Genomic DNA, 20,048 nt, shown 5'->3' on the forward strand with positions numbered 1-20,048 from the left:
TCCTTCAAATAAGACTACAAGTGTTAGGTGTTGGTGGTACAGAAAAAGGGTTTTTCTTTTACAGAAACGAAGTTCTAGAAAGAAACTGGTGTAAGGAGGTGGGATGAAAGGTCGGTTTGATCAGAAAGTAGATCAGAGAATATTTTATGCTGAGATCAGCCTATTTCCTTATAAGGATACTTAAGGAGGGGCTGTATGCTACTTTAGATTTAGGGTGGACCAAAATTCAGGAACATGGAGGAATGCAAGAAACTTAGTCAAAATCGGTTAACAAGCATTGTTCCAAAAAGGTCAGCAATTCAGCTAATCATTTATGAGACAAAGAAAGGGAATGTGGACAATCTGTGTCTGGCTTTGTCACAGGTAAACAAGGGGGCATCCATGAGTTTTATCTGAGTCATATGGGGAAAGGTGGTTCTTTGCAATAACCCCGTTTTCAGAACATGAAATGGTAGGTGGGTAGGGGTTTTTAACAACTGTTTTCCAAGGTCACAGGACTTGAGTTAATTTGAACATTGTTAAAACAAACAAAAAACTTTTAACTATGTGTCCAAAGGGAGAACATCTCCAAAATAGTTAATTCAGCAGCTTAAAGAATTCATTAAGAACAGGATTTTTTTTCACCATCTTTCTTTGCAGGATATTTTTTATTGGCTTTTTCCTAAGATTAGATATCCTCATCTGCAGAAAATGACTTCAGCAACACTGCCAACCATATTCAGAAAGAAAAAGGAGCTCTTTTTGTAAAAATAAACCGTAAATCCTTGGCAAATCCTCCTTTATATTTTCTTGGTCAAAAAAGGCATTACCTGAATTGCAAACTAGTGAATTTAAACTGTTATATTTTACCTAAATCCAACAGAATTTGTGCTCTTAGTTAAGGATAGGGTCACTTAATTTTAGAAATCTTGAAATTATTGGGGTTCTGTTAATAAAGAGGGTGATGCCAAGAAATATATCAAATACTGTGTTCAGTAGCATTTAAGAAATGTAAATTAAATGGCAGTGAAATACTTCAGTAAATATTTCATTGAAATAAAATCTAGAAATAGTACAAAGCTCAATGAATTTTAACAAAGTAGGCAATCGTAAGTAAGTACTTCACAGTCCAATCAATTTCCAGATATCATCTAGGGAGTGGATGTGGCTCAAGAGGTTGGGCACTTGCTTCTTGTGTGAATGGTCCAGAGTTCGTTCCTTGTGCTTCCTAAAGGCAAAAACAAAGAACGAGCAGACGAATGAAGGGATGAAGGGATGGCTTGTGGGGAGCCACTGTGACTCAGTGGTTCATCACAGGCTTCCTACATGCAAGGTCCCCTGGTGCAATCCCTTACCCCATACCTATAGAAAAAAAAGTATCATCTGTGCCACCTCACCCAGGTAACTAGATTTTTTTTTAACTGTCTTCTTTTTTTTGGTTGTGTGTTTGTAAGATTTACCCAAGTCCCATGTGCATTTCATGTATTCTCATACTGAAAATGGGATACTATTTTATGTATATGCCACTATGTATTAAAATGTGTCCATTCTACTCTTGATGGACATTTGAAGCTATTAAGAATTGTTCTTTAATGAACATTCTTGTACCTTTAGTAAGTAAGTGCTGCAATTCTTCTTGGTATACAGGTATACCTAGTAGTGCAGTAATTATATATGTTTAGTTTTATTAGATAGTGCTAAGGAACTTTTCCAAAGTAGTTTTAGCAATTGATAATGAACCAGCAGAGTTTGAGATTTAGTTGCCAAGGTAATTTTGATTTAGTTGGTCTGCCTGTCTCTTATTGGTTGTAAGGTAGTGTTGGACTGTAAATAAAATATTATGTTTATGCATATTTAGGACTTTCTGAACAAATTTCACTGAACCTTTGGGTGTAGGTAATGAGGGCACATCTTGAAAGTTAATTCATGACTGACTGGATAGGAACCATCTTGAGAGATTTACCTGCCATGGATGGTATATGCATACATTTCAAGAGAGGGTGAGACTCAGAAGGTGGAGACATCCCAAGTGGTTTAGAGCCAGAGACCTGAGCCTTATCATTCCTTTGAAAAGATTTAATTATATTCCAAAGGGTTAGAGAAAGGATTCTTCCCATCAACTATCAGGAAGATACTGTCAAAAAGGGAGGGGTCTCACTTTTCTACATAAATGCCCAGATCCATTTTTCTGCTGTAGCCTACACTTCCTGACAGTAAGCTGACACCCGGTTCTCTTTATATCACCACAGGGTTAAGAATCTCCAGTGCACTTACTCCACTATATAAGTATTAATATTAAGTATTAATATTCTGCTCTGCTACAGAAACCTCATGTGGGCACTTTGGATATTAAAAGATATTAATATGAGAATCTTAACAGGTTAAATTATTAATATGAAAACGTATACATATATAGGAAAAAACTTCCCACTCTAATCATTTTAGTACTTTAAGAGAAAGTTTGATGAACAGAATTTTTAAAACTTATGGTTCAATTTTAAGACCCTTGTTAAAAAGGAAAGAATACAAACTACAAATTTAAATTTGAAAATAAGGCAAGTACATATTTAGAGTGAGAAACAGCTCATAACAAAACAGTATGTTTAAAAAGTTGACAAATACCACAGACATGACAAGACTTGAAAAATTGCATGGTATTTTATGAATCAGTTTCCTCCTATTCCTCTAATATGTTTACCCCTACAATTTTGACTGGATACCCTTTGAGAGTCATTTCATATGACTATGATATTTTGATACCTTCTTCCATAGTGAGACTAGAAAGAGAATTCAGTTTTTCCTTTACATTGATCAGGATTTAATACTTAGAGCTTAGTTTTGTTTATTTCAGCTTTATAACTTTTGGAAGAATGTTTAAATTTGAGAAGATCCCTCTCAAGTTTCTTTCATTTGTTATTACTGATGTAGTTACTGTTTTTATTACTGCTGCAAGTTTGTACCCTACAACAGAAATTTGAAAATGGCATTTTGCCTAAATGCCAATTGAAAAATTATATGGTACATTTATAATTGTTTATGTAGCTATTTTCAGTATATACCTGTTTGGAATTTTTTTTAACTATGCATTGAATGGAACAAATTATTCTTCCTTAATTTTACATGAGTTCTGAAAAATGTTCCACAGTTTACTTTCTGTATCCACGCATTTCAAATTATTTCTCTCTACTTACCACACTCATTACTATGAACTTAGAACTCCATTGAAAGGGGACTTTTCTCAAGAAAATCTCATATTCTTCACCTTAATGTTTTGACACCACATAAATCCACAGAGTGGGTAATAGTAAACAGCTTGACTGCTAGAAATAACTTAATTTTACATGGAAGTGGCTTCAAATCACACAGAAGCCCAAATAATATGTATCCCTAACTCAACTTCCCCTTAGCTGGATCCAAAGAATGTCATAGTCTGGACCAGAACTTTCCAATAAGAGAATAAAGTAACTGAAGGCATCCTGAAGTGGAAACAAGCAGTGTTTTTTATTACTTTGAGTTAAAACATTTTGCTTAGCAAACTCTGCAAAATTACATGACCACAAGAAGGACCCAGAAACAAGAGGCCATGAGATTTAGCTTTCTTAGCCATAGGGTAAACCTGCAATTGTATCCTCCCATGACAACCATTCCAGGTAAAAGTGGCAGTGATTATATAGTTCATTATATTGAAACCACGGAAACTCCTCCCTTTCTTGCCCTTATCACAAACTGCCTGATGTGCAGAGATCAGTTCTAACCAGTCTGTAAAATCATCCTTGCTACATTCAGGTGCAGTTGCTGGCAAGTATAACTAAAGTAACCTTTCCTTAAAAAGCCCTCCTTGGATGGGGATGAGGAGTCATCAGAAGCAAAATAAAATGCAAGGGATCACCCGGGGGATGACAAGCAAGATGGTGGCAAAGTAAGGAGCTGTAGAGTCAGCTCCTGTGACAAGGCGATTAGTAAACACCCATAGCTCTCTGGAGCTAGCTGAAGCAGCTGTTTTGGGGGCTCCAGGAGACCAGAAGAGCATCCTGCAACATGCTTGAAGGAATGGAAGGAGGAGACTGCCCATCTGCAGAGAAGATTCATAAATGGAGTGCTCCACGCTGTTACTGGATTTTATCTAGTTCTTGGCTATGCTGCAGGAATGAATTTCAACAGCATGCCGGGTGAGTTAGGCCAGAAATTTATTTAGGGAGGGAGGGAAGAGAAATGGGAGAAAATAACAGAGCAGGGGTCCCAGGTAGAGAAGAAGGGGGTGAAAAGGGATGAAGAGGGCTGATTTACAGGCTACAATTCCCCATTATAGATTATAAATCCCCAGGTTTACTTGCATGACCACAAGGCAGAGGAAAAATGGGGAGAGTGACACACAGAGGGCAGGAAACAGGTCCAGAGTCAGGAAAGCAGGGTGAGAGCCCACACTCAGGTCTTTGCCTGGCTTTTAAACTGTTAATTATTCCACCCCTTTGCTAATGGCAGGGGATAGGGTTTCAGCTGTTTCCTGTTTTGATTGATTACCTCACCCATCAATCCCTTAGTGAGGATTCAATGATAAAGTTCCCAGGGAACATCCAGGGCTTTTCCTTGCCCCCAGGAAGAAGTCTTTGTTCTGGATAGCAAAATCTTGGGGGCGGGGGTCTTCCAGCAGCCATCTTGGGGGTTAATGATGTCCACATGACTCTTTGCCAGGTTCTAGATCCATCTATTAATTATTAATTTCCTATCTTACAAGCCTGGTTCAACACTATGGAGGCCGGTGGCCATCCTCCACTGGAGGCACAAGCTGCCTTGGGAGCTGTTCCGCAGCTGGAATTAAAATCTCCACTTCCCAAAAACAAGGGAGGAAGAGATGGTTGGGCACCAACTTCAGTTACTGATGAGTAAATTCAGCGGTCTAAAATATAATTCTAAGAACAGCTTAAGTTTGAGCCTGTCGGAGTCAGAAAGAGGCCTGGAGCCACCATCTTAACTCTCTACCAGTGCTGGTGGGGACAGCTTCTTTCCATCCAGATCAGGTTGCAGTTGAAGCCTGGGCCACGGTGCCACCTCTGGTAGGCAGGAGGGTGCAGGGACCTGTGCCAGCCTCTCTGGGAAATTGCCTGCCAAACCACAGAGGCCAGTGATTGTCCTACTCTGGCCACACAAACCACCCCAGCAGCTAGTCTGTGGCTGGATTTGGAAGCTCCATTTCCCAAAAACGGGAGGAGGAGACAGTTGGCTGACGATTTCGGCTACTGATTAGTAGACTCATAGTCTACTAATTAGTAACCCTGGGAACAGTTGAGGTGTGAATCTGTCCAAGTCAGAAGGAAGCCAGTGGTCGCCATTTTGACCCCACCCATGGTGTGAGGGGAAGCCAAGCTGACCAAAAATCATAGTGATGGTAGGAACTGGTTTCTCTCACCCAGATTGGCCTGCAGCCCTAGACTAGGCTTTAGCGGCACCTCTGGCAGGGAAGAGGCTGGCAAGCCTTGCACCAGCTTATCCTGGTAACTCTGGGTATCTTTGGCTGGCACAGACTGAAAATCAGAAGTCTACCAGGGCAACTGCTGTCATCTTGTATTCATACTGCACAGATTGCTGCCCACACCTGCAGCTCCATCCTCCCCAGGCAGGGGAGAAAGGGGTGCGAAGTTTCATCAATCTTCCTGGGCAGCTACAGTCTAGGCCTGCATGAAAATTGAATTTTTCTACACAGGTGTGACTCTGTCCCTACCTGTGGCAAAGGAGAAAGTTGGAAGAAGCTTCATTGGTCCCTGGGACAATGAGGTCAGCTTGAGCCTCCATAGTTTATAGCACCAATTACATCCTTGGCTACTACTGCACAACCTGCAATGGAGAAAGGGCAGAAAGCCCTCAACTAAAGACAAAAACTGCACCCAGAATAAATACTCTAGTAAGCCAGATGCCAAGATACCAACAAAAAAATTAACTATCCACATCAAGAAACAGGAATATATGGCCCTGTTAAAGGAACAAGATAAGACTCCAATGATATAAAGGAGTTGAGACAACTAATCATAGATGTTCAAACAAATATCCTTAATAAATTCAATGAAATGGTGTAGCAGTTTGATGTTATTGATGAATTTCAAAAAGAAATATTGGATTATGTTTGCAAACTGATCTTTTCCTCTGGGCATATTAGGTTATATTGGATTCATAGGTTTACTTGATTAAGTAATTATGTAAACCTCTTATGCCAGTAGGGCATTTAGTCCCCACCCTTCAGTGGCTGGGGACTCACAGATAGAAGGCATGGCAAAGGACAGAGTTACAGGTTTTTAATGTTGAAGTTTTGATGTTGGAGTTTGATGCTGAAGCTGGATCCCAGGGAGGGAGACAGTGCCATTTGCCTGATAGTCTAGAGCTGACATTGTGGAGAAAACAGAGGAACTGAGCCCAAAAGAAGCCAGGAAGCCTGATGTTGGCAGCCGTCTTGCTCCAACACATGAAAATAGACTTTGATGAGGAAAGTAAATTATGCTTTATGGCCTGATATCTGTAAGCTCCTACCCCAAATAAATACCCATTGTAAAAACCAACCAATTTTTGGTATTTTTCATCAGCACCCCTTTCACTGACTAATACATATGGCTAAAGAGATTAAAGATATTAAGAAGACACTGGATGAACATAAAGAAGAATCTGAAAGCATACATGGAAAAATAGCAGACTTATGGGAATGAGGTGCAATAAATGAAATTAAAAAGGCATTGGAATCATATAATAGAAGATTTGAGCAAGCAGAAGAAAGGATTGGTGAACTTGAAGAAATGGCCTCTGAAAGTGAACATAAAAAAGAACAAATGAAGAAAGGAATGGAAAAAATTGAACAAGGTCTCAGGAAACTAAATGATAGCAAAAGGCATGCAAACATACATGTTGTGGGTGTCCCAGAAGGAGAAGAGAAGGGAAAGGGGGCAGAAGGGATATTTGAAGAAATTATAGCAGAAAATTTCCCAACTGTACTAAAGAACATAGATATCCATGTCCAAGAAACACAACATATTCCCATCTGAAAAAATCGAAACAGACCAACTCCAAGACACATGGTGATCAAATGTCAAATGCCAACTACAAAGAGAGAATTCTGAGAACAGCAAGAGAAAAGCAATGAATAACATATAAGGGATACCCAATAAGATTAAGTGCTGATTTCTCAACAGAAACCATGGAGGCAAGAAGACAATGATCTGATATATTTAAGATACTACAAGAGAAATATTTCCAGCCAAGAATCTTATATCCAGTAAGACTGTCTTTCAAAAATGAGGGCAATATTAGAATATTCACAGATAAACAGAAACTGAGAGAATTTCTAAGCAAGAGACCAGAATTTCAGGAAATAGTAAAGGGTGTGCTAGAGCCTGAAAAGAAAAGACAGGAGAGAGAGACCTGGAAGAGAGTCTAGAAATGAAAATTTTATCAAAAAGAATAACTAAAAGTGTCAAAAGATGAGTAAAATAAAATATGACAGATAAAACTCAAATAGGAATAAAGTTAACCAATGATGTAAAGCACTTGTTTTCAGAAAACTGCAACTCAATGTTAAAAGAGATCAAGCCCTAAATAACTGGAAGAACGTTCCATAATCATGGATTGGAAGACTAAATATCATTAAGATGTCAGTTCTACTTAAATTGATATACAGATTCAATATAATCCTGATAAAAATTCCACCAGCATTAAAAACAATGAAAACACAATGATCGAATTTTTTTGGAAGGGTAAGGAGTCCTGAATAGCCAGAAACATCATAAAAAGGAAAAGCAAACCCTCATCTCCTAATTTTAAATCATATTACCTAGCTATAGTGGTAAAAACAGTGTGGTACTGGCATAAAGACAGACACATAGACCAGTGGAACCAAATGATGGTTCAGAAACAGACCCTCACATGCATGATCAAATGATTTTTGACTAGCCTGTCAAACTCACATACCTTGAGCAGAACAGGCCATTCAGCAAAATGGTGGTGAAAGAACTGGATATTCATAACCAAAAGTAGGAAAGAGGACTCCTATCTCACACCTTTTCCAAAAATTAATTCAAGACAGATCAAAAACCTAAAAATAAAAGCAAGAACCATAAAACTTCTAGAAGAAGTTACAGGAAAATATCTTCAAGATCTGGTGGTAGGTGTTGGATTCTTAAAGGAGATAAGGGAAGGTCTGAGATGGATTACTGATATTTAATGTACATAGAAGTTTTAATTAGCTTTACTGTAAAAATGTGGAAATGTATAGAGTAGATGGGAACAAATAGTAAACAGCTTGTTTATAAATGGGTCCGTGGCTGTAAATGGTAGTCTAGGAATGTAAGTGCCAACTGAAAGAATGCTAGAGAATAATCTAGGAACTGAATAACAGTAAACCAAGAGGTGGGTGAGAATTGTGGTTGATTACAGATGCAAGATTGTCCTTTGTGAGCTAGAGAAAATGTACATCACTACTACAGGGTATTAGGAATGATTGGGAAAAAATACAACTGGAGTGACCTATTGACTGTGGTTAGCAGTAATAATTTAATATTCTTGCATGTATGCCAAAGATATACTGTGTTGAATGAGGCAGTATTGAAAATGTGAGCCAAATGTACACTAGGGACGTGGTAACAATCAGACGGTAATATCTGTAACAAATGTTCTACCACAGTGTGGTGTGTTGATGAAGGAATGTTCGGGAATTCTGCATACGTGCATGATTGCTTTATAAGTTTACAACTTCTGTCATAAAAATATATTTTAAAAAAATAGGGTGGGTTGGGGGAAAACACACCAAATGTAAGATAAGGACTGTAATCAGTAGTAAGATTTTGACAATATTCTTTTATTATTTGTAACAAATGTCTCACGACAGTGTTGGTGGAGGTTGGATATGGGACCCCTGTATGATGTAATGCATGTTTGCCTTGTAAGTTCACAGCTTTTACTGCACTTGTTTATGTATGTTCATATATAAATAATATAAAGATGATAATAATAGGAAGGGTTGGGGGAAAATATTTTGGTTAGTAGTAATACATTGACAATGCTCTTTAATCATTAGGTTTAATCAAAGGTTTAAGAACAATGTAAGGTGTTGGTGGTAGAATGAGTTATGAGAGTCCTGTACGATGTTATATATGTTTGTTTTGTAAGTTCACAACTATTACTATACATTTATTGTTTATGTATGTTGGAGTGTGGGTGATATATTTCAATAAATTAATTTTTAAAAATGCAAGGGAGCCCTCAAAAGCAAGATTGGTACATTTCTACAGCCAATCAGAATTATGGCAACCAAAATCCTTTCACCATACCCACCACCCTTTGTTTGCATCCTATAATCTCCTTTAGTTCTTGGGTCAGGAAGACAGATTTGAGCCTTGCCTCCTGTCTCCCTGTTGGTTGACCTTATATTATAACTTTTTCTTTTCTCAAAATCCTGAGGTCATGGTATTGGCTTCTGTGCACATCAGGCTGCAAGCTCCTTGCTCAGCAACAATATAACTGTACAAAATTGATTCCGAAAGTTTTTCCTAGAAACAAATATTAATGTATTTCTAATACTCCTTGCTACTACAAACAACTGCTACAGTTTAAGTCCTGTATCTGTCTCCTTATGTATATGTATACTAATCCTCCATAAACATGAATATTTTTATTAACAAACAAAAATGCAGAGATATAAAACAGGAACTAGTAAATCCTGCAAGATACTGAAAAGTAGCAGGGTTTGTGAGTTTCTATTCACTTACAAGCCATGCCACTTGCCAATTTCCTATAATCCTGTACTCTCTAGCGTTTAATTATGTTAATCTCAACTATTTAACCCACCTAATACCTGGGTTTTCTCCTGTCTCTTTAGACTCAGCTGTTCATGAATTATTCATATATAATCTATCATAAATGGCTTTGCCAAAAAAAGGAAAAAAAAAACCACAGTAGGATAGGAAAAAGGTATGTAACTCCCCCATTTTGCTGTAATTACATGTATATGGTAAAGATTGGGAAAAGATAATAAAAGGTAATAAAATTCATTTAAAGGTATCAGCTAAGAAAATTGCACATATCTAAAATTGTATCTAGATTCTATCATCACACCTCATATATGTGTAAATATTTTAATTGTCACAATCTTAGTATAGAAGATATTATTTTATTAAGTATATTTTAAATTTATTTTTAAAAGATACATAGGTCACATAGAAGATGTTATTTAAAAAAAAAGAAAAGCAAATGCAACATAAAGTAGTATTTGAAAAAGAATTGATTAGTTGCTGGAGTAAAATCTTAGATATCTCTCAATACATTTGTTAAAAATTTAAGATTTAATGATTTTGGATGCTTTTATTTTAATGAATAAGAAAATAAATGGGTAATAACATTAACATTTATATATTGTAAGGATTATTTCTGATGATTCTAGAATCAACAGGCAATTTTAAATAATGGTTCTGAGAATTTGATAATTTTTATCCGAAAAGTTAGCCTATTTCTATATACAAATCATTTTACAAATGAGCACGTTTCAAAATATGCATATTACTTTGTACTTCATTAACAAAAATCATGAAAAAGTTATTTTTAGAGCAATTCAAATAGTATAATATTAAATGGGCACAGGAAAGGCACAAAGCACCCAACAATTTTTATCAATTCTGTAAATAATGAACCCTAAACCAGGTTTGCATGAAAAATAAAGTGTCTTAGTTTCCTCATCTATAAAATGATCACCTGTTAAATGAGTGAGGTTATAAACTCAGACTGTTTGATCCTAGAGCTTGTCTTCTTTCTGAACATGGATTATAAAGAAGTGCTTAACACAGAATCCATAATATAGACTGGCCTTCATTAAAGTTAACTATGATTATAACCATCACAAAATATTTTGAAAACTTTTTAAAATTCTATATGTTTGATCATTTATAACATGAACACTGAGACTGAGACAAGATAGGGCTGTCTTTATCTGTAAGACATCTCTAATTAGCTCCTAAATCAAGATTGATATAATAAATGGATGTTAAATTGGATATTAGAAATTAAGTCAGATTGGGAAGAGGAAATTGGTGTAAAGGTGCTCCATGTATCCTCAGTCAATCACCTCCTTTGCTAAGTGAATCACATTTTACATTTATAGTTTTATCATAATATTCTTTCCTTTTTATGCTTCCCCACCCCCACATGACTCCCTTGTCTGTTTGCTCATTGTTTTTCCTCATTATTTTTTGCTTATTGACTGCTTGTTTCTTCTTTAAGAGGTACCAGGTAACAAAACAAGGACCTCCCATTTGGGAGGCAGGCACCCAACTGCTCAAGACAAATCCATTCTCTGCTCATTTTGTTTTTGCTCACTGTCTGCTCATTGTTACTTTTTCTCATTGTCTGTTCATTTTTGTTTGATGTCTGCTTTTGGTTTGTTTGTCTTATTTGAGAGGTACTGGAAACTGAACTCAGGACCTCCAACATGGAAGGCAAGCACCCAACTGCCTGAGCCACATCTGCTCCCCCTTTCCTTTTGTTCTTGATTCCCGTTCCTCTCTTTACTTTCCCCACCTTTCAGGGCTCAGGTAAACCATCTTAAAAGGCTAATACATATATTTTGATATTTTTTATCCATATTCATGGCCTAACATTCAAATTCATATGTAAGGATATTTTATATGCTTTTGTCATCTTGATACAGATATACATTTTCTTTATATTGCCTTATTATTTGTCAGTAACTCATAGGAATCCCTTTAAGACAACTTGAAAAGCTATAATTTTATTTAATTTCTGTCTAATATTCCATGTTCATAAATTATCATAAATCATGATAATTACATGCTAATAACAACATAGCATTATAACTTTAAAATATTTTTGTAAAATCTACTATACAGAGAGGGTAAAAAGAGGAGCAATCTTATTCTAAATTATCTTGAAGGAGAGCTGTGAAAGAGGAAATGAGGAAATGAAAGTTATTTTATTTCAGCTCTTTGGAAAGAGTTAAACAGAAAACTGAACTATACTGGTGAGGGAGTAGATTGTGTTATGATTTCAAATAGTACTTGAAAATCATCTAACTCTGAGGGCAAGTAAAGGGAAGATAACCCTTCATTAAGAAGTACAATAATAGTGGATCTTCCAAAATAATAAATAGTAATTTTTTCAAGTGGACATGAAGGCAAAAATATTAGAAAAGTAATATAAGATAATTAAGTCAGAAGGAAAGATATATTTGAGAAAATACTTTGCTAATTAAATGACAAAGAATTATCACATGCCTAGAGCTCTTAAAAATTGACAAGAAAGGACAATTGACAAAGCGATACTAGTTATGTATTATTTAGGATAGGCAGAGCTGTGGTAAAGAATAGACATTCAAAATTCGAGGGTTAAAAATAAATTTTTTTCTTCCTTTCTTCCTTTCTTCTCTCTTCCTCTCTCTTTCATCCTTTCTTTCTTAAGTCACATCTCAAGTATGTTCAGATGATAGAAGTGCCTAGTCAGGTACTTAAATTTAGTTCTACTAACTTCAACATTTGGTACCTTAAATACTCCAGCCCTACTTAGACAGGAAAAAAAAAAAATGCAGAACAGGGAAAAGTGCTTGCATGTTTTTCTTTTTCTTGTTGTTTTTATGGATTAGGTCCAGGGGCAATGCACATCACTTTAATTAATATTAAGTTTGCCCAAACTCAGCAGCCTGGACCTTCAAGCAGGAGTGCCTGGCCTATACCACAGGCAACTCACAGAGGAGAAAATCCAAATAATCACCTTATGGAGGACATATGCAGCAAAGATGTGGTGGTAAAGAAAATGTAAATTAAAATAGCAAGGAACTGTAAAGAGAAAACTAGAAATAGTCATATGACTTATTGCTTTAGGTGCTCTCATATATTTCTGGTGGAGCATAAATTGCTCTTAGAAATAGTCCATCAATTTACATTGTAATTAATATGTATATGTTTTCTGACCAAGTAATGCAAATCTTAGGCTTCTTACCCATAGGAATAAAATCATATGCAACTTCAGTCCTGCTGCCATTAAACTCTTTGTGACTTTGGAACTTAAATGTTTAAAAGAGAGAAACATTCTCACTGATTTGAGGAATTGTAGCATTATTTACCCTGAAATTGCAAAAAGCATTGAGCAAAAGATTTCATTTAGAACCTTTATACCATAGCAAATTTTAACTTTCGATTTGGAATCAAGAATGCAGTTTAGAACAGTAAACTTTGTTCCAGAGATTTCATGGAATACAAAAGCCAAATGTTAATACATGTTTAAATATTTACATACCTGCAATTTTGCTTTCTGCATAGGATCAGAATAGGCAATAATTCTTTTTACAAAAATGTAAAGAGCAATCTATTCAGGAAATGAATTCTTTAAAGGTTAAAATTTGGTCACTTAGAAAATTCAAATTTATATAGATTCTAAAATTTGAACCATTTGCTTTCAAATTTGAAGAAAACAATGAAGTCAATCAAATGTATCATCTGTCTCCTTGGTCTATTTTCTTACCAACAGGCATAGTTGATATCATTGAGGCTAAATTTATTTTTTATTGCATATAATTTTAAATTGTGATAATTGTAACAAGATGTACAAAATGAAAATTCTGTATATTCAAGAAACAGTATGATTTTAAGTAATTTAAATATGTGGATTAAATATCACATTATATGATTTCTACTTTTATGTCATTTCTTTTAGTTGTTACTATAATTAGATGTAAGTGAAATAATATTTAAAAATTTCAGATTATCATAAGATATTATTTAAATTAAATTAAATATTCTAAAGTAAAGTCATATACTTACTCTCAAAAAAAGAAAAATAGATCACTCTAGAATCAGGAAAACAAATTTAAAATATCCTTATATTTTAGCATTCAATAGTCAGACTTGTCCTTTATACTGAAATAAGAATTTCCATTGTTTATGAAAATTAATTACATTCACATAATAAAGGTATATCTCTATAATTTAAGTGTAGAAATAAAAAATATGCAATTACTGTCATTTTCAGTATTAATTTCATTAGAAAATTACCTAGTGAATAAAATACTTCAATTGCAGACTATACACATTAAAGTAAATTTATTAATTAGGCACTATTGTAAAAGGTCATACATCAGAGTTTGTAAAGATAAAATAGTTTTTCTAGTCCTGTAATTAATTCATCATCAGAATAGTTTTAGGATCCTATCCAGGACCATTCTATAAACAGTTTTAGTTAAAAAAAAAAAAAAAAATTAGGCTCTGTGCTATTTATTTATAGAATATCACTGTTGAATATACAGCAAGCAAACTAGTTAAAGGAAAGCCTTTGGGGGAATGTAGTAAATTCATATACAGTCATTCACACATCATATATAAATGCACCCAATTAGAAGGGGAATAAGAAATGTTTAATCAAAGGATTCCACAAATAATGTATGCATTCAACATTTCTTGAAATAAAATGAAACCATAAATACTTATAACATAATGAATAAGAGATTACTGAATGCAAGTCAGTTTTCTTAACTTTTTTTTTTCCTAATTGCTTCTCCTTGTGAAAATGCTTATGGATGGAATTTTTCAAGCTGACTACCTAGGGGTTGTCTAAATGGCAGAAGAAAAAAAAAGCGTTATTTCAAAATGGCCACTGTGCTGTTCTGTTCTCCTCACAAGGTCAGCTGTAGACTAGCAGATGAATGACTCATCTCTCTTCCTGGGACCTCAGCCGTGTTTGTGGAGCTGACTCTCTTCATCTGTGTAGCTTCTGTGTATCACACCCTAATGACATGGTCAACTCCAAGCCCTAATCTTGATTTAATCAAAGGCATCTCAGCTGAATCTAATACAATCAAAGGGCAACACACTCAGAGGAACAGACCAGTTTACAAACATAATCAACATCTCTTTTTGGAATTCATAAATAATATCAAACTGCAACATTATTCCCTTGCAGAACACTACTGTAATTTAACTCTTTCTCAAACTACTCTAGCTCTGTGCAAGCTGCTTCGGCCTATAAGGCATGTTCTTGGAAGGAGAACCAGAGAGGTATCTCCTGGTTCAGTCTTTCATGCTGCCACCCAAGAGATTGGCACCAACATATAGGCACGCAGTATGTGTATAAGGTTTCTCTGCTCTTTCTGGTAAAGGGTCATGACTCACAATGGGAACTCAGGATGGCTAAACACTGTGCCAGGGATGTGACAGGACAGGGACCAGCAAGGGCACCACAAGCTTCTCCTACCAGTTTTAAGTGATTCTCGATTCAGCACTTACCCAGTTACTGCAGCCCTTTGAGAATATGTTTCCGATTGTTTTCCAGGGTTTCAAGAAAGATGGCTCTGCCAGTTTTTGTTAGTTGTTCAATCATTCAGTGAGGGAAAGGATCTGTGGGTCACTTCATGTCACCATTTGTGTCTATTGGAGACATGACTTGAGTATTTTTAAATGTAATATATTATGTTAACAATCCTTGTGATAGTTTTAAAATGTGCCAATAATTCTTAACATTAAAATCGAGTAATGTGATTTACAAAGCAATGGTATGAACATATTTTCCGATGTATGCAAAGAATCAGTAAAACACTCAATTCCTCTTTTAAAATTTTCAGAAAATATATCTATGCTTATATTTTGAATGATATATTTCCAGAAATTGTGACATGTTCTTTACCTTGTCAGTCAGGAATTGGCTTGTTTTATGATATGAAAATACTTGCACAACTTTCAAAAGTTTTCTCTTCAATCAAAATAATGGAGGAAAATACATTAGGAAATGTAATGATCATATAAAAGGAAATTGATGTCTGGTAGATTGCCAAATATAGACATAAATATAATTTGAAATATAAGAGGTCATGGCATTGGTTTACGATATCTAAAGGTTTTCAGAAGTCCCTGATGGAAATTGAAAGGACTTCTCAACTGAGTAGAAGAAAATACAAAAATGAGGACTTCTGATAGAGAGTCAGAAATTCTTATACAATCAAAATAGGAAAAAGTCTATTTTGCTATATTGGTTCTCAATATGTAAGTATCTTATATTACATTTGTTTATGCAGATATATTTATTAGCTTTGCCAATTTTTTTTATTTCACATTATGGTTTCTGGTTTTAATTATCCCCTTTTTCTTTGCTTGTTTGCTTTTCTTAATCATTTCTCATTAAGTAGAAGTTTGTCAGACAGGCTCTCTCCCCAATATTACTTCTTTTAGGAGTAATATTGAAATTTTAAATGACAATTATGTTTGATCATACTGAGGAAATATCTATGTGTAATTACACATGATAGAATGCTATGAAATATAAAAATCTATCTTACATTAGATGTGTTAAAGAAATGACATAATTGATATTAAAAAATAAGAGGTTTAAAAAATAATAAAATTAGGATACATGTACTTAAAACCAAGCATTAGAAATTAAAAATAAAGTACTAGTAAACTTGAAATCCATTGTGCACAGTTTTCAAATATTGCTCCCTCCTTCCCCATCTCCAAAAATGAAACTGCAATCTGAATATTATATTCATTGCTTCTTTGTCTCATTGCATTGTCTGTAGTAATAACATGTTTTTTAATAAATGTATTTAATACTACATATAAGAATATATTTTAATGTGCCCTTTAAATTTTTATATGTATGAAATTATATACAGTATATTCTTTATATTACTTTTCCCCTTCATTATTATAATAATTTAAAATTCATTCACACTGAAGTGTGCAGTTATAGTTCATTAATTTTTGCTGCTCTATAATATTTTCTATACCACAATATGTACAAGGAATCTACTGTAAATAGATATTTTGATTGGTTTTCTAAATCAAAGTGTTTAGCATTAGAATCTTCATAAGGCTCGTAGGTTATATAAAAGTTTTGAGCCATTCTAGGCATTGTAAAAGTGTTTTCCAGAGAGCTGCTACTAATTGACATTCATTACGAGCATACCACAGTGGGGAAAAGAGGCTCCGCGGTGCCTGATGGCTCCTCAGAAGCCGGTGACCACCTGCCTCACCGTGGCTGTCGGAGGTCACTCGGCCAGAGCATAGGTCTGCGTGGCTGTCTGTAAGGATGGCCAGGCAAGCGTGGTTGCAACCGATGCAGGTGACGGTGTTACTCCAGCAGTTGTTTCTTATTTAGAAAAGGAAGAAAGAAATTGTCGGGCTGGCAGTGAAACAAAGTAGAATAAGAAATATGTCAAATACATTAGTGAACGTAAAGCATATCCTTGGCAGAAGCCAAACATACAGACCTAGGAACTGGCTTCTCAGCAAGCCCTGAGAGGGAAGAATCAGCTGGTTCTTGGGAATAGACCAAGAGCATACAGAGCTTCCCCACACCACACCTTTGGAAGTGCATGGCGCTGTTCAGGAGCTTCCTTCAACTAACCTTTCTTCCTAGAACTTCAGGGCCAGTACGAACAGCAGTGCGGAGCATCCGGTGGTCCAGATAGGAGACGTGAACACTTCTCTCCATACTAGGCAAGACAGAGTATGTTCAGCACCTCCAGATTGTACATCATCATACGGATGTATATCATAATACAGATGTCTATCTAACATAATACAGATGTTAGGCTGTGTGTAAAAGAACGCAGCAGGGAGGCTTCTGTTGTTCCATGTTTAAAGTTCTGAAGGCACTATATTTAAAGGTTACCCTTGCGGTAAGTGTGGGTGACCCCCCACACTCCTTTTCATGACACTTTGAATCAGCTTCTCCAGAATCTGATAGCGACTGACCCAGACAGCTTAATGGAGGATGCTGCTTGGGGCAAGCACTGTGATCAGAATTTAGTGGCCTCTGATTGCCCAGGGGAAGAGGGAACCAGCATTCTGAAAGCATAAAGGATACAGGCAGCAGACCATCAGCCTATCTGGAAAACAGTTAAGGAATCAAACGAGGATTGTCAATTGAGAATGAGTGATCTGATGGGAGAAGCCAGTGATCTTGAGAACTTGTGGGATGCATCCTGGGGTACAGGGTGCTCTCAAAGAACTCCTAACTGCAGCAGGTCCCACCACCTTTTCAGAGATGAAGTTGCTCCCTGTCAGAGAAGCACCAGGACCAGACAGGCATGCCCTATGAGCCCAGTCCCTGCACCAGCACCTGCTAAAATCCTCCTCCTGTAGCTTTTGCACAGTGGCCTCAGGTTTCCTCATCCAGAATTGGTTTTGTTTCTGTTGGGAATAACCTTTTTTGTCCAGTGAGCTACCTCCAAGGTGGAAAAAAAGGTGTTCAGTGGCCAGAATTATTGCAGATGCATTGGCAGAAAACAGGAGACTGGCATGAAAACTCTCAAAGCAGGAGGACAAGAAATTGGAGGGGCTGATTTTTATTGGTGAGGAGGCCAGTACTCAGCAAGATACTGCCAAAGAGCTGTGCAGACACGCAGTAATCACAGTGAAAGAGTTAACTAGTTCTTTTCCATCCTGAAAAATTGCTTCAAAAGTTAATTTCTAATATCAAAGGCTAGATGATAATTACTAAAGGGTCTACCTCTTAAAGCCTTAGACCTCTTAAAGTCTAGTTCCAACATCCACCTTCTGGTATGTTGACACCTTTTCTTATGCACTTAGTCCTCAGGAAAAAACGAAATAGATGAACCATGAATATTCAGAATAAAAGGAGTATTCAGGCGCCTTCCTTTTCCCAAGATTCTCCACTAATTGAAAGACCTGGAAAAAGGATGGAGCCAAGTTCAGAGAGCTAATTAGTAACTGGCTTTGTCACTGATTCCATTGGATGTGAAGCAATTTAGTTTACCTCTCTTATCAACAATTTCCTCATTTGCAAAATGAGACATAGCTAACAATTCCTGACCTGCTTACCTCACAGGGTTGTTGTAAGGATCAAATGGTTCATAGATGGAAGGGTTTAAAAGTTTAAAAGCATTATGCAGTCATTCACCTGATAGTCTAGAGCTGACCTGGTACAGAGAGGCAAAGCCTAGAGAGCCTCATAGTCTACAGCTGACCGTGGAGAAAACAGAGGCACTGAGCCCAGAGGAACTCAGGAAGCCTGAACCCTCATAGATGTGTGCAGCCATCTTGCTCCAACACATGGAAATAGACTTTGGTGAGGGAAGTAACTTATGCTTTATGGCTTAGTGTCTGTAAGCTCTTACCCCAAATAAATACCCTTTATAAAAACCAAACAATTTCTGGTATTTTGCATCAGCACCCTTTTGGCTGACTAATACAACTGGTAAATATTCTTAATAGCCAAACCATCTTTTCCATCTTCACTTTACTAGTTCTTAATGTCCTGTCAATATAAGGTAAAATGAAGAACTGATAGGGAACCACAACATGTTATGGTTCATGTTAAGACTTGTCTTTGATAAAATGTAACATTGGCTGTAATATAAATACTAAGTGTATGTTAAAAAAAAACATACCAGAATGTCACACAACACTTGGAATTTCCTAACCTTATTAAGCCTTTAGATGTTGCAAAGTGGTGCTTCAATGTAGGTTTAATCTCAATTGCCAGTTTTAGTAATGGATTAGACTATACTTTTACCTTGTAATTATTTTACCATTTTGTTCTGGTTAATAGACTTTATCTTAACATCTATTTGGTGTGGCTTCAACATAATTTCAGCAGTTTTTTTTTTTTTTTTTTTTTGCTGAGAATTATTATGCATATAGTTTGTCTCCTTTTAATTAAACTTTAAATCATACACTATTACTTTAATTACCTATGGTTTCCAATCCAGGATGAATACCATTGTTATTAAACTAGAAAGTTTAGTCAATTTTTGTTGATTTTGATTTGTGATGTATTTGTAGTGATTTTTACTGTCATAATCTGGGCTTCCTGCAGTCTTTTCTTTCTGGATGTATGTTTTGGAATTTTCTTCCCTATTATTGACTTAAGATTAATTTAATTATGTTTTCCTCATACTGTTTGCCTCTTTTCAATTTAGAAGCTAATTTTCTTTTCTGTTTTAATTTCATAATCAGCCAATAATTTAAGTGTATATTAACAATGGATAATTTATTAATAATTAGCTTAATTACTAATTAATTATAAATTATAAATTATCTTTTGAAAATTCTTCTTTTTCCCTTTTTCTTAAAATA

General features: G+C 35.7%; 1 protein-coding gene across 1 annotated transcript; it reads left to right on the forward strand.

The window, feature by feature from the left end:
* Positions 1–234: 234 nt before the first annotated feature.
* MSANTD7 (Myb/SANT DNA binding domain containing 7) lies at positions 235–18,396 on the forward strand. Its single transcript, XM_058302852.1, is given in 6 exon segments — positions 235–363; positions 17,365–17,394; positions 17,396–17,649; positions 17,651–18,030; positions 18,033–18,157; positions 18,160–18,396. Coding segments are annotated over 6 exon segments (1,155 nt in total).
* The last annotated feature ends 1,652 nt before the right edge of the window (positions 18,397–20,048 follow it).

The sequence above is a fragment of the Dasypus novemcinctus genome, chromosome 1, assembly GCF_030445035.2.
Source record: "Dasypus novemcinctus isolate mDasNov1 chromosome 1, mDasNov1.1.hap2, whole genome shotgun sequence".
NCBI lineage: Eukaryota > Metazoa > Chordata > Mammalia > Cingulata > Dasypodidae > Dasypus > Dasypus novemcinctus.